This window comes from Aspergillus ibericus (genome assembly GCF_003184845.1).
Source record: "Aspergillus ibericus CBS 121593 unplaced genomic scaffold BO80scaffold_14, whole genome shotgun sequence".
NCBI lineage: Eukaryota > Fungi > Ascomycota > Eurotiomycetes > Eurotiales > Aspergillaceae > Aspergillus > Aspergillus ibericus.
The window spans coordinates 269,523-283,033 of NW_020292112.1; the positions used below are offsets into that span (position 1 = coordinate 269,523).

General features: G+C 54.2%; 5 protein-coding genes across 5 annotated transcripts; 2 read left to right on the forward strand and 3 right to left on the reverse strand.

The window, feature by feature from the left end:
- The first annotated feature begins 293 nt into the window (after positions 1-293).
- On the forward strand, positions 294-2,343 carry BO80DRAFT_379306 (uncharacterized protein). Its single transcript, XM_025716771.1, has 2 exons — positions 294-852; positions 906-2,343. The coding sequence occupies exons 1-2, from the start codon at positions 440-442 to the stop codon at positions 1,948-1,950; spliced, it is 1,458 nt and encodes a 485-aa protein (XP_025576456.1). The 5' UTR covers positions 294-439; the 3' UTR covers positions 1,951-2,343.
- BO80DRAFT_424051 (phosphatase family protein) lies at positions 2,326-6,019 on the reverse strand. The gene has a single exon (XM_025719181.1). The coding sequence runs from the start codon at positions 5,560-5,562 to the stop codon at positions 2,425-2,427; it is 3,138 nt and encodes a 1,045-aa protein (XP_025576457.1). The 5' UTR covers positions 5,563-6,019; the 3' UTR covers positions 2,326-2,424.
- BO80DRAFT_424052 (Dcp1 family protein) lies at positions 5,760-7,319 on the forward strand. Its single transcript, XM_025719182.1, has one exon. It carries the CDS (start codon positions 6,211-6,213, stop codon positions 7,219-7,221), a length of 1,011 nt encoding a protein of 336 aa, XP_025576458.1. The 5' UTR covers positions 5,760-6,210; the 3' UTR covers positions 7,222-7,319.
- On the reverse strand, positions 7,220-8,788 carry BO80DRAFT_424053 (bifunctional triacylglycerol lipase/ester hydrolase). The gene is made up of 3 exons (XM_025719183.1): positions 8,202-8,788; positions 7,924-8,108; positions 7,220-7,787 (listed from the first exon to the last, which is right to left on the reverse strand). The coding sequence occupies exons 1-3, from the start codon at positions 8,742-8,744 to the stop codon at positions 7,466-7,468; spliced, it is 1,050 nt and encodes a 349-aa protein (XP_025576459.1). The 5' UTR covers positions 8,745-8,788; the 3' UTR covers positions 7,220-7,465.
- A 912-nt stretch (positions 8,789-9,700) lies between these two features.
- BO80DRAFT_352707 (SMEK family protein) lies at positions 9,701-12,962 on the reverse strand (the record flags this gene model as incomplete). Its single annotated transcript, XM_025715634.1, has 9 exons — positions 9,701-10,318; positions 10,377-10,810; positions 10,871-11,038; positions 11,112-11,912; positions 11,961-12,287; positions 12,352-12,401; positions 12,455-12,536; positions 12,620-12,716; positions 12,849-12,962. The coding sequence occupies 9 exons, from the start codon at positions 12,960-12,962 to the stop codon at positions 9,701-9,703; spliced, it is 2,691 nt and encodes an 896-aa protein (XP_025576460.1).
- Positions 12,963-13,511: the final 549 nt, after the last annotated feature.

The following is a 13,511-nucleotide window of genomic DNA, read 5'->3' on the forward strand; positions in this document are numbered from 1 at the left end:
TGACGGACAATGCGCCAGAGCCTCGTCTGCTCGTGACAGAAGTTGGCACTGGCTCCTCCGGACCAGTTTTGCAGTTCAAGTTTCCAGCATTGCTAGGCGTGGGTCCCTGTCGTCACTCATCACGGCTACGGGTCCTTCCTCCGCACTGCCTGACCACTTAGCAGGGATCGCGCCCGAGAGATCGTCATTGGGGTGCCGGCTGCGGATCGCGCTCCAGGCTCCACAGGCCCGGGCTTGCTTTAGGCGGGCAAGGGAGATCTGCACATCACACAGGGTGATTCTTCCACTCTCCCACGCCTTACACCTCTTTCTCTCCCTCACACACTCTCTCATTTCTCTTCTCCCACTGCCCCGGTTCACAACCACCTAACCAACTCCTGGGTAACGTTGATATGGGTATGAGTGACCTGTGATCGCGTTGTCAGGTGCCTGTTGTGCCATGCCAGAGCTTGCCCGTCCCTCCCTCTCTCCTTTCGAGGACCGCAGCCCCCGCGTTCATCCTCCCCATTCCATGACTCTCCGCCATCGAGGTTCAGCCCGGTCTGCAACCTTCGCAGAGGGTACCACCAACCTTCGAGAGCAGCGTCGCAATTCTACCCTGTCGGACTCGGTATCTGAGGCCCGGAACTCAATTCGGTCATCCACAGACGACATACTTTTTCCACGTGCAGCCAAGAGGAATGACGTTGACCTGACAAATGAAGAATCGCACTGGCATTCGGCACCCTTGGGTCTCGCCCTACTACCTGCTGTCGCCGGAATCTTTTTCCAAAACGGAGGCGCCGTAGTCACCGATGTCACTCTTTTGATCCTAGCAGCCGTATTCTTGAATTGGTCTGTCCGATTGCCATGGTAAGGGCACGTGCTATGTTTCCCTATTCTAGTGCATGCTAAGCAACACCCAGGGATTGGTATCGCTCCGCACAGGCCGTCCGCCATGCAGATAGGTTCCTCGACGTGCCTGATTTACCATTGGAGTCGGATGCAGATGGTCACCCACCCCCGCACAAAACTCCAGACAATGCCGCCGGTCCCGATGAACAGAACCGCTCGGATAGCGCGGCTGCAATTGCGGCTAGTAGGGAGCTACAAATCCATGAACTTGTCGCTCTTGCGTCTTGCTTTATTTTTCCGTTGGTTGGAACATGGCTCTTGCACACCATCAGATCCAGATTGTCGCGCCCTTCAGAAGGGCTGGTCTCCAACTACAACCTGACCATTTTCCTACTAGCATCGGAAATCCGTCCTTTCTCCCATCTCCTCAAAATGGTGCAGGCGCGAACTCTCCATCTCCAGCGCATTGTCGCCTTACCGACTGAAGACGAGGGAAACAAAATAGACATGCTTGATCTCGCCAAGCGCCTCGAGGAACTCGAAGCCCACGTAGCTGAGACAGCTGCAGCACGCCTTTCAGCCAAATCACCGGGTCAAGTCCAACATTCTACCCCAGACCCGGAGGTCGTCCAGTCAATAGTCACTCAAGCAGCCACCGAAGTGCGAAAAACCTTCCAAGCAGACATCGATGCCTTGAATCGGGCTGTTCGACGCTACGAGAAGCGCACCGCGGTGACTGCCTACCAAACCGATTCTCGTCTTCAAGCCCTCGAAACCCAGATGCGCGACGCCGTCTCTTTAGCAGCGGCAGCCCATCACACGAACACCCGACATCCCCGGAACATTCTACTCAAGTTGGTCAGTTGGGTCTACGCGGCCTTTCTACTGCCCATGCAGGTGTTCATATCCGTTGCCAGTCTCCCAATGCATGTGTCCATGAGCTGCGTTCGTTATCTTAGAGACACACTATTTTCATTATCATCCCTAGCGCCTAGACCCGCAAAGGACACAGCATCGCAAGACAAATCACGCTCCCTGAAACGATCAAAACGAGTGCCTTCTCAGCAAGACGCAGTTAATCAACGTTCCCTGGATCCCATCGAAGAGAGCAGATAATCTCGTGCAGCCGACTATACGGACTTCATCGGTGGTGCTAATATATCTACACCTACTAGGCGGTCGAGGAGTTATACCCATCCCGCCGTCTTTTGTATCATCGTTCTTTTTCTGGGCTCATACCTTCCCGAGTAGTAATACGACAGATACGTCCTCTGTCTCATCGATATCTCGTTTAGAAAGACTTTCTTGTTATTACATGCCCACTCCGGGTTTGTTTGGATGGAGATTTAGTCGGCAATAGAGCTAGGTAGACTGGTTTCATGCCGATATTTTGGACTTAGGTTTGAGCAATTTATTTTCGGGGTTCTCGACAATGTCTTGGTGTTAGAAGCATATTTCTGTATCCGAACAAACTACTCAAAAGACCCAAAATCAATCAGAGATCCAAAGTGGAATTTCTATACATATAATGATACGAAGACTATACACTAGACCCTTCCTTCCTTCCGTCCTTAATCCATCCAAATCAGCCTACGAAACACCCCCCGAAGGCCCCTTATTATCGACCCCGATCGTCTTCAAAAATGGCTCGATAATACCCCGTTTCCGGTCTTCCAGGGCGCGTCGATCTTTGTCCTTGGACGGGACAGGCACGTTGGCTGAGATGAGGACGGACGCAAATATATTTGCGAGAGCGGTTTCCACGGCCTGACGACGGATGGCCATTGGACTAAGCGGGGGTTCGGATATGCTGGAGATGGAGGAGGTGAAGGTGCGGGTTTTACGACGGAAGCTGTTGCTTGCGATGAAGGCGGAGGGCGCAGGCGGTGCATCCTCGGATGGTTTCTGTGTGGTTGCGCTCTGCGTCGGTTCGTCACTGGATGATGCGGATGAGATGGCGGAGGGGCCGCGGTTGGGGATGGAGGAGGTAGGGGCGACTTCGTTGGCGATGCGGGCCAACATGAAGGTGACAAAGGTGAAGGAGACGCTGTGTGCGGGGGAAAAAGCGAGGTTCTCGAGAACCCAGGCCTGAGAGTCTTCCCAGGATAGAGGTGGGCTTTTTGCTCTCTCACGAGAGAGGATCTGCTGGTCAAGATTCTGCCAGACAGTGCCGGTCACAATACCGTCTTTCAGGGACCGGAGAAATGCCAGAAGCGTCTCACTGAGGATTTCAAGACGCTGAAGGGAAGTTACTTCCGGGGCAAACACAGAGCTAAAGTCATTGTTTGTGTCGAGTGCTTCGCGAGCACATGAGTTTAGACGCGACCGTTCGTCTTCGTCTCTTAAGGTCCAAGTTTCGGGCTCGAAGGGCCACCCGAAGCCAAGGGGCTCTTTCATCCATGGTGGTGTATCCTCCTCGGCCTCACCTCTTGTCATACTCCATTCAGCAATGGCACGTTCTGACATTTCTGATATTGCTTCTGTCAATCGAAACAGCTCCCGAGGAGCCGACAAAGGCACACCCGGGGTATCCTTCCGGTCTTGGGATGCCTTGACCGGAGTCAGGCTACGAGCACCTGTTTCAGGCATGACGGTGAGTTCGGTCAGGGAGCGTCCGAAGCAGGTGGGCAGCCATTTGCCGTACGCGGAGATGAAGTGATCTCGGCCGCAGGCCACTCGTAAGACGAGAATTTCTTCGAGGCTTAACTGCGCGCCATTGAGTGAACGCGCCAGCTCGATGTCACGAACGCATGCTGTAATCTCGATGTGTGCGAGTTCCCCGGGGTGTAGGGTACACTCGTGCGACGGCAGCTTCTGCTTTGACTCGGAGTCCGAGTTGGAATGATGCGGTTGCTCAACCCGGTAATCCAGCCAGGAGGGTATCCGGTTGGAGGCGTCTTGTTCCGGCTTCTCCAGTGTGAAGGTTGCAGGCACACCGCTGGTATTGGCGACTGTCAGCGATCGGGTGACGGGCACATCAAAAGGCACGTCGCCAAAGTTGACCGCATTGGGGTCTTCACTTGTTGGTTGACTGCCGTGGTTGTCCACCACAACAGTGAGTCCGGGCCGGGACTCGTTCTCAACCTTGTCCAGCTCCCGAACCACTTCCTGATGTACCTTAGCTTTCATTTGCGGATCCACCGAGTCAAATGTCAGCGTAAATGCTGCCGCTAGAGGCTTATGATCCGACGACAGGATCCCTTGGTGCGAGACGTAGGACTCAAGCTGCAGCGGACTATCCGTCTCGGTATCTGAATCGAATGAGGCCTCGTCGTTCAAATCCCCGTCTGGATCATATTCCTCCCCACTGTCCGCACCGTCCACGTCGGGGTCATAATCAAACAACACACTGTCGTCAGCAACCGCCTTATCCACGCCCCTAGCCTTCATTTCATCGTCGCGTTTCCTGGCCTCTGCAGCTTCTTTGGCCAGTCTTTCGTATCGTAGTTTGTCATGACGGGTTCGGTATAGGATACGGTCACACCAACTGGGCCCGCGATTCTTCTCGCTCGAATCAAACCTCGCCACACTTCCCACGTCGTATTTATACGTGGGTAGAAAAGTGATCGGGCCCTCTCGCCACCCCTCGTGAAAAGCCTTTTGTTTATCCTGCTGTATCCGAAGCTGGTCATGGGGAAGAAGTGATGAGATGGTGGTCTGTAAAGACGCCGGGTCTGTGTGAGGATCCACATCCTCGTCTGAGAGGGCGGAGAGCGAACTGCCTGTGTCCTCCTCCTCGTCCGCTTCATCTGAGACCTGCGATGATGCGGTACCGTTCTTGAGCTCATGCTGAATTTGATGTCTATTGTCATATTCATTTACTGTATGCCGGGCCAGGACTTGTCGCACGTCATCACCCGGAATGTCCTCCAACCGATAATTGAGATCTCCAAACCAGAAGGCAAAGTCCTCCTTCCCTATGCTCTCCGTCGGCTCTTCTCGGAGTGCAACATTGGGATCGATGGGCTCAAATTTGGTCCGTCCGAGAATCTGCGAAGCATCCCAATTCCGCCGTTCCAAACTGTTCTTGTCGGATCCGGCCGCCAAGTGACAGTTGACGAAGACCAGGCACGTCGTTTCACCAAGCATCAATCGTGTCGCAACAGCACCCTTGTTGCCCATATACCCCAACAGACCAGTGCCCACACTGGTACAGCTCACGAACGACACCTGGTCAACAAGGAAGGGCGCGGCGTAAACCAGTTGCAGCAACCCCACCAGCTGGGTCTCCGCGACGAGTTGGTAGCCCGGGGGTAGGGCTTTCTGGACCGCGGCTTTCCACCGATTCGACGGCGCCGGATCAACGTAGGGCCTCAAGGCCTCCGCGGGCGATGAGACATCTACGATCTCCTGTAGCCCAAGCACGTAGAGACCGAACTTGTCCGGCGCAATCTCGGATAGGGTTTCTTTCTCCCCGGACCCTTTGTCTTTGGGAATGGTTCCCTCCTGCGTATCGGAGACCCGCAGCCCGGATATTTGCTCGCATACGCCGTTCTGTTGTATAAACCACTTCCCAATGTCCTCCTCGGTGCCTGAAATGGCAGCCACATTCCATGTGCCAACTTTGATGTGTATCGTCTGCTGGTGGGTGTATTCGGCCTTTCTTGCTTTGACGGCCTGCGGAAGCGAAGAAGGGTCGACGGAGGCGTCCGCAGAGCTCCCGTTATTGCTAGCGGAATCGCCTGGGTAAGGAGACGGCGATGCGGACTGTGTTGGACCGGAAGCCATGTTGGACAGATGCACGATTCCCGCACGGTGCGCGATTTCCAGCAATATATGTCAATGGTATATATCAACCGGGGGGGTGGATGACCCGGCGGCTAAGAGTTCACCTGGAGTAGTCACGCGGCGCGGAAGGTATCAGACCGGTCAGGAAGCAAAGTATGGTGATTGCGACCATGAGGAGAGGGTGTCGCAGATTGAAAAGCAGTGGCTGCCGAGCTGTGCCCTCACAATGGGCGCAGAAGAGATGCAGACGGTACTGCTGTGCCAGAAGCCGATCGGATGCAACGGAGGGGAGGGGATGATGCACAGGTGGCCGGGACGGTGGAGATGACGCCCGGACGAGAGGTTCCGGACACCACGAATTGCAACGTCACCTCGGGTTCGGCGAAGAATGCAATCGAAGGTTCAATCTAGATTGCACGAGGGGGATGAAGAGAAGAGAACACAGGAGAGGAGAGGAGAGGAGGGGAGGGGGTGGTGCTTTGGCAGGTCGAGTCCAGACCGCGCGGGGTCCCGACCGCTTCCCGAACGGAGCTGCGCTGCGACTTCATCATCGAGTGCTGCTGTCACTCTTCACCCTTCGCTTCTCCCTCCCACCTCTGCTTGCTCTTCGCCATCTTCCTCCCATCCTCCGATCAGACTCCCCTCACAATGACAGGCCGCAAACCCCGCCGACAAAACAACAACAATAACAGCAACAACAACCACCACCGTCGTCATCTCAGCCAAGGTGTTCCTCAACCCTCCGACTACGAATCCGACTTCCAGAACTACTTCTCCGACACCCAGCAACTTCCCGATCAGCAAGAACCCTCTATGCCCCCTCCTCTCCGCTCCAACGAGGAGCTGAATCTTTCCGTCCTCCGCCGCCACAACCCTTCCATCACCTCCATCCTCTCCCTCGCCCAATACTCCGTCGTCTACATCTTCAGCCCAACCTCCCGACAATGGGAAAAGAACGGCATCGAAGGCTCGCTATTCGTCTGCCAACTGACACAAGGCGCCCTAGGTGAGGAGCGATACTGCGTATTCGTTCTCAACCGCCGGGGCCTGAATAACTTCGATCTTCTCCTCACCGACGGCGACAACGTCGAGATCACCGAAGAATACATCATCCTGAAATCCGACTACGATCCCGACAACCTAGAGACCGGTGGTGCTGCGGGCAACGGCACCAATGAAGCTAGCAAGCCCGGAAATAACAGCACCAACGTCCGCATCTACGGTCTCTGGATCTATTCCGAGCCGCCGCCTAATTCGACGGCCGAGACACGCACCATCAACGCGCAGATGATTCGCGAATGCGCTACCCACGCCGGACAGAGTATGAGATTGGCGCGCGAACGACTGGAAGCGACGCATCAGAATGGACTGCATGCTGCTGCTGCTGCCGCCACCGCGGCCTCTGTGACCGCGCCTCCGCTGCAAGAGGTGCAGTCAAGTGTGCCGATGGGTCGGCAGATCTCTCTCAAGGACCTCTTTGGGCAGCAGCGGACGCAGGATGATGAGTGGAGTGTACGGGCACATCAGCTTGGACCGGGTGAGTGGCAGCAACCGCCGGCGGCGGGGATGCCTAGCGCAGGCGCAGCACCGGCGCCACAGCAGGATGTGTTGGGGGATCTGTTTCGGAGGGCTGGGCTAGCGTATCAGGGGGGTCAGTAGTGCGGCGCTACTGGCTCTTTGACATGATTCTTCCCTGTTGATCTTCGTCACGAGATACCCATGAGCATACAGCTATACAATCTTCACCATTATTCTCTAGACCCGTCACCTCGGAAGTCTCTAGTCTATACTCCGTAATCCCAACCATGCAACCCAGTACTCACCCAGCCACAATATCCATCACCATCCCGGCCACCTTCCTCGCCGTAACCTCACTATGGCCTGTACACCCATCACCCCAAAATCAGCACCCAGCGCACCAAACCACCAGGGACCAAAACCAAAAGGAATCATCACAACCAAACTGAGATACGGAGTACTCACGTAAACAAAACGCATGCGGCAGCCCATCCTCACAAACCACCATCGTCGGCCCCCCTTCCCCCTTGCCCTTCCCCTTAGCCTCCATAATCTCGTCTCTCGTCTGCTCCGCAACCCAATGATCATTCCGCCCAAAATAGAAGAACATGCGAGAGAGAGGCTCCTCTGCAGATGAGGAAATTCCCCATACCTCATCGGCCCATTTGTCGGCCGTGATGGTGCGCATTTCGTCGGCGGCCATGTGTCTTTTTTTTTCATTTATTACTCTTCATGTTAGGATGTGTGCGTGCGTGCTGGGCTAGGCTAGGATAGTAGGGATGGGATGGATGGATGGATGGATAGGTACGGAACATGGTGTGGGGTAGGGGGGGGATAACGTACAAGGCCTGTCTCACGCCCTTCTTACTCTTCAGAAAAGCGCAGGTCGTGTCGATGGCTTGAGGGGGCGGAGAGCCCATGAAGCTTTTTACGAGAGCACGGAGAGCGAAGTCCGGGAGAAGGGTGGTGAGGATCCGGGCGAAGATGCTCACGATTAGTGCTAGTTGGGGGATGAAGGATAGGAGGGTCTGTACCGGTCAGGGACGGGAGGAGATATGTTATGTATGCTATGCTCTTTCGGGAGATGAAAGATTGAAGAGGGAGGGGGGAGGTATACGTACAGTCAAATGCTTTCCGGATGGGGATTTGGCAATGTCCATCACGGTAGGGAAGAGCATGACGCCGCCGATGATGTCGAAGTTGATGGGAGCAGCGGAGGAGGATCGTTCACGATGTCTCCGGATCACCTCCATGGCAATGTAAGTGCCCACGGAATGGCCCATGATGATCACGCGTGGTTTGGGCGCTGTTGGGGTGTGCGTGCCTTGCACGAAGTGGTCGAGTTGGTTCTGGATGAAGCAGATCTGCTCTTCCACGTCGTGGTAGTGCTCCGGGGGTGGGGGGTCTTGGGGTAATACTTCGAAGCCGGCTAGGCTGTGGCCATGGATGTGGAATGCATGAGGGCTCTCCTGGTTGGTGCTGAGGGATTGGAGCTTGTCAGACAGGAGGGTGAGGAAGGGGTGGTAATAGGAGATGAGACCCGGGTTTCCCGATATAAAATAGACTAGGACCGGGGCTAGGGGCGAATTGGCGGATGTCGGCTGCGGGGATGTTGTGTGAAAGAAGCTGTCTGGAGTGACATGGGGTTGGAGGACAGGGGACATGGCTGGGCTCATTTGGCTCTGTGGCTGCAAGCGAGGATTGGGTCGTTTGGGATGGATGTAGATATTGAGTTGGCCCGACCCAGGGCGCCCATTGTCGGCGTCGGCGGGACTTGCCGGGATGGAGGGCCCGATGGACTAAACGGTAGGGACCCGCATGCCGATCGTCTATTCTATACTATGTAGTATCTACAGGCTGCTGACTAGGTGGACTACGCACGGTACAAAAGCGACTTGCTTGAGTTCGAAGAGGCCAGAAGTCAGATTATAAGGCGACGACAGATATGTGCACGTCGGTCTTTCCATGTCCTCCAGCCGGCCTCGTCCGTCCATCCGGACTCCACTCCAATCCAGGGCTCCTCGATGAAGGCAACTCGGTGCTCGGGCCACATCAGTATCATGAATCATCCCCGATGCCAAATTCAACTGGTCAGTATAACGCGCAAAATATAGCAGTATCCATGTCAGAGAATCTCCCTGTGGTCCATAATGTACGGTGAAAGCGCCCCCTCATGCGTGAAAGAAACGCAACAGCACTGGTAACTCCAGGACAAGCCAGCAGTACAAGAAGAGAAAGAAACAGCAAAGAATGCGAGTAAATGTACATCAATGCCAGCCGGACTGATGGGCGACGATGACAGCAAAACAAGAAGGGCTCGACGCAGAGCGAATTCCGTAATACATGATATCTAAGAAAAAAAAGATGGAATCGAGAAGGTGCAAAGGGGAGAGGAACAACGAAAGGGATCGATCGTACATCAGAATACGTCCGGCTCACAAGGTAAGAGGGGAAAAAAAAACATCACTTCATCTGGTATCTAGGAGGCTGTCGTAAAACAAGCAGGCAAAGACCCTGTTACTCTGACGAACGCAAACGATGCTTGCAGCAAAAGTAAAAAAAGAACTGGTTGTTCAACTCGTGCCATAAAGGCATCAATCAAGGACCTGGTGGACATCAATCATCCACCACCACTGTGGTTATCGTCCCGGTTTTCCTTCTCATTGCTCGCATGGTCTGTTGTTGATTGGGTCGAGCCTGTATCGGACGCCTTGCTTCTGACAGTGCTAGTTGAAGTAGAGCTGAGGTTAATGGCTATCCTTTTGGGCGCCGCGCTGCTATTGAGACTTCCCAATGTTGCACCCTTGTCATTGGTGGCAAGTGAGCCAATCGACACACTTCGCTTCCTCCGCAGGAACCCTGCACTGCCGGGACCTGCGCTTGTCGAGCTTCTCCGTTTCGGTCCAGATGTGAGCTTGATCAACTCATCATCGTCTTCCTCTTCCCGCCGACGCTTCTCCGACAACCTCTCCGGAGGCGTCTGGACTGTCAAAGACACCGGAGTAGACGGTGTATTCTCACCAGAACTGCAAGCATCGTCGTGATTTGAGCCATCTTGCTGTGGCTCCTCCTGAGTTTGTTGCACCTGGCCATCGCCGAGCTCCGGCCTGGTATCCATTGCATCTTCTTCATCGTCATCATCGTCTGGGTAATCAACGAGAGGTTTAACGGCAGGCGATGCAGCGCCATTCTGCACCTGGGCAGCCTCTGAGGTGCTCTGCCGGCTCTCTTGCGGCCACTGCGATCCATAGTTAGCCTTGTCCACGGATAGACCACGCCTGAAGCAAGTGCCCTACCTCTTCATCATCGGACGTGTTGAAGTACTCCTCCTCAGCGGCATCCATCTCCCTGACGCCCTGCCAACGCTGGCCGTTGGCCTGCATCCTTCGAGACGGCGTTTCCTCCTCATGTGACAGAAGCGTGGAATCCGGATCGCCACCGTAGCCCTGCATCTGCTCGTAGCGAAGTATCAAGCTCTGGAATGTCTCCACATAGGTGATATTTTTGATCTTCTCGCCGTACTTCTCAACGACGTGTAGAACAAAGGGTTTCATATTGTCGCATCGGATGGCTTCGAAAAGTTCGAGGCAAGCTGAATTCAGTAGATTATCACGGGGCATCGTCTCATAAACAATATCGAGGATCAGTCCAAAGATGTTGTTGTGGGTCATAAGTGCTTGGTAGAAAGTATCTTGGAGACTGGTCAGAGCGCGGAAGAATCTCAACGCAGCTGAGAGACAATGACGTTAGCCGCTATCTTTATCACGAATTGAATGCACGTAGGACTCACTCAGCTTGAGATGCTTATGGGGTACCGCGAGCAACTGAGCGATTCGAGGTGCGAGAGATTCGCTGTGGATGACATTCCGGCTTCGGTAGAGATGTTGACGAACAAAGAATGTTAGGATATCCACGAGGTGAGAGTATAATGCCACTTGTTGGAACGTCAAGTCGCGTACTAGGAGATCGTACAGCGGTCAGTTTCCGTCCGCAGGGCAGATAGGGGAGTCTCCGACGCAAGGGAAGCTTACGGTGGTCAGCATGTTCGAGCCGTTTCAAGGGCCAAAATAGCCTCCGCGCAGATTCGTCGAAATGGTTTTGGACAAATGCATCGGAAAGAATATTAGGTCGCGGCTTGTTGAAGTGCTCGGGTCCAGCCCGACCCATGGTATCCTGCAGAGGGATCTGAGGGTCCAATAAGACTTTGACGGCATCTGCAAGTTGATTCTTAACTCCCAGGTCCGACTCTGTATGCAGCAAGTCAATAAGCGTATCAGTAAGGGGCGTCTTCTTCTCGTTGACGGCTTTGAGCATATATCCACGCATCATAACGGGGTCGTGATCAAGAAGCGCTACTAAGATATCGATTCCTGTTGTGCGCAAAGCCGGTTTGGGGTGTTTGATGGCGAAAGCGATAACAGCAAATAGACCGTGGCTAATAAAGTTCGCAAAAAGATTGGCACGCGCCGGCGCCTGCAAATTCTTTGCGATGACAGCGCATTGGTGTAGGAACTGGACCGCATCTTCCTTGCGCTTGGTGTCCGCACTTCTCGGGTCGAAGACTGTAAATAACTCCTTCAAGAATGGGGCGTTGGCCTGGATATGGTTGACAATTTCGACCTGATTGAAGAATATTAAGGAATTCAGAACGGAGAATGTCGGGTCGTCAAGGATTCGAGCTAGAACCACATCCTTGAGATACTGTAGGCGCCAGGTGTAGCTGATCTTGCGGCGAATTAAGGCATCCTTGATGGGCACAACTTCCTTGTAGCGCGACTTGTCCGCGAGGTATTGTCGGTGGTTGGCTTTGTGGGTAGGAAACTCAGGATCGTCTAGACTCCGTCAGCAAACCTGTCGGTTTAGAGAGAACAAGTACACACATTCCAATGCCCCAACCACACCGAGAATAATGGAATCGGTAACGACGGTCTCGATGATGGTATTGTCATTGAGAAGGATAAGCGACTTCATGATATTGCAAAGGCGATGTAGATCGGAAAGGCTTTCAAGATCCTCTGCCATCGTGACCAATGGAATAAGCTTGGGAATGTATTCTTCTCGGATGACGAATTTCGATAGCGCATCGCGTCCGGCCTGTGTAATGCTCGCGGCCCGCATGACATGGTCTATCTCTGGCAGATTTCCGAGCTCGGGTGGAGGCAACATGATCGATTGATAACTTTCAATCTCGTCCGACAGGGCGTCTTCTGAACAGCCGGACGTGATCGGGTCAGCAAAGGGATTTGAAAACAGACGATAGGGAACACCGACCTCCTGGAGCCATACTCAGAAGATGCTGTTGGACATTGTTGACAAAATTCCTTCATCGCCGTCAGCAATTGACCACATATGCACCGCTCCCTATTTGCCTTACCAGATCACAGCGCACCCTTCCGCTTCCTGGAAACTTAGCGCCATGTCCGTCCCATTTGGCTCCGTCCATACGATCAAGGTTTCTGGTCATGTCGCAGAAGCGTTAGCACATCTTCTGGGGTCTAGTTCGATGCGTGCGATGCAGAGGAGAGCGTAAGGGGCGGACCTTGTTGTTTCTGATAGCCGTCATCCTTGGAGATTTTCGTCTCCAGGAGCACCCGATTGGGCTCATCTTCCGACTCGACGAATATCCGCGGCTCATCCTAACGACGGAAAAGGTGTGTTAGCGACAACAAGCCGGTTTGAGAAGGGCGCGCCTGAATGTCGCAGCGTTTGCGCCCGACGAGCGGCGACGCAATTCGCGCTGCGGACACACGGTGGCGACCATCACTCACGTCAAGTATCTGTCCCGTACAAAACCCCGTTCCCCGATCAAACCAGTCATTATCTCTAAGTTCGTAAACTTTCACCCGCTTGCGATCGCTGGGCGGTTGCACCTCCAACGCCATGGTCCGGCTGAACGGAGAGGTGGCGTCTCGTCACTCCGGGACAACTCAGGAACGAGCGCACCGGCGCGAGGAGAGCCCCGAAGAAGGCGGAATGATAAGACGGTCCGCTGCCTGGTCCAGATTGGACGAGGGGGCGGAAAGGGCAGAAGTGGGGAACAAAGGGAAAGGATAATTATTAAATAAAGAGGGAAAATGGAAAGGGAGGGGGCCTCGATGGGAAGATGATGTAAAAAGAATGGGAAAGGCCGAAGATGACGATGGGGGGGGGGGGAAGGGCAAAGTTCGGTTGTTGGGTGGGAAGAACAATGGTGGATGGAGGTACTCTGCTGCTCGCTGCTTTGGCTCTGCTTTGCTGCGCGGATGATGAAAGTCGATCCTGACTTTGGGGCCAGGACCACCTGACGGCCTCGGCAGTGGTCGGCGCTGTGCTTTTCTTTTCTTCCTCCTGGTTGAGCTAAGTAGTCTTGGGAGGTGGTTCCGTCTATTGCGTTTGGGACCGGCGCCCTACAGGATCCGACCAGCACACGCGACCGGAGGACAGAAACACAA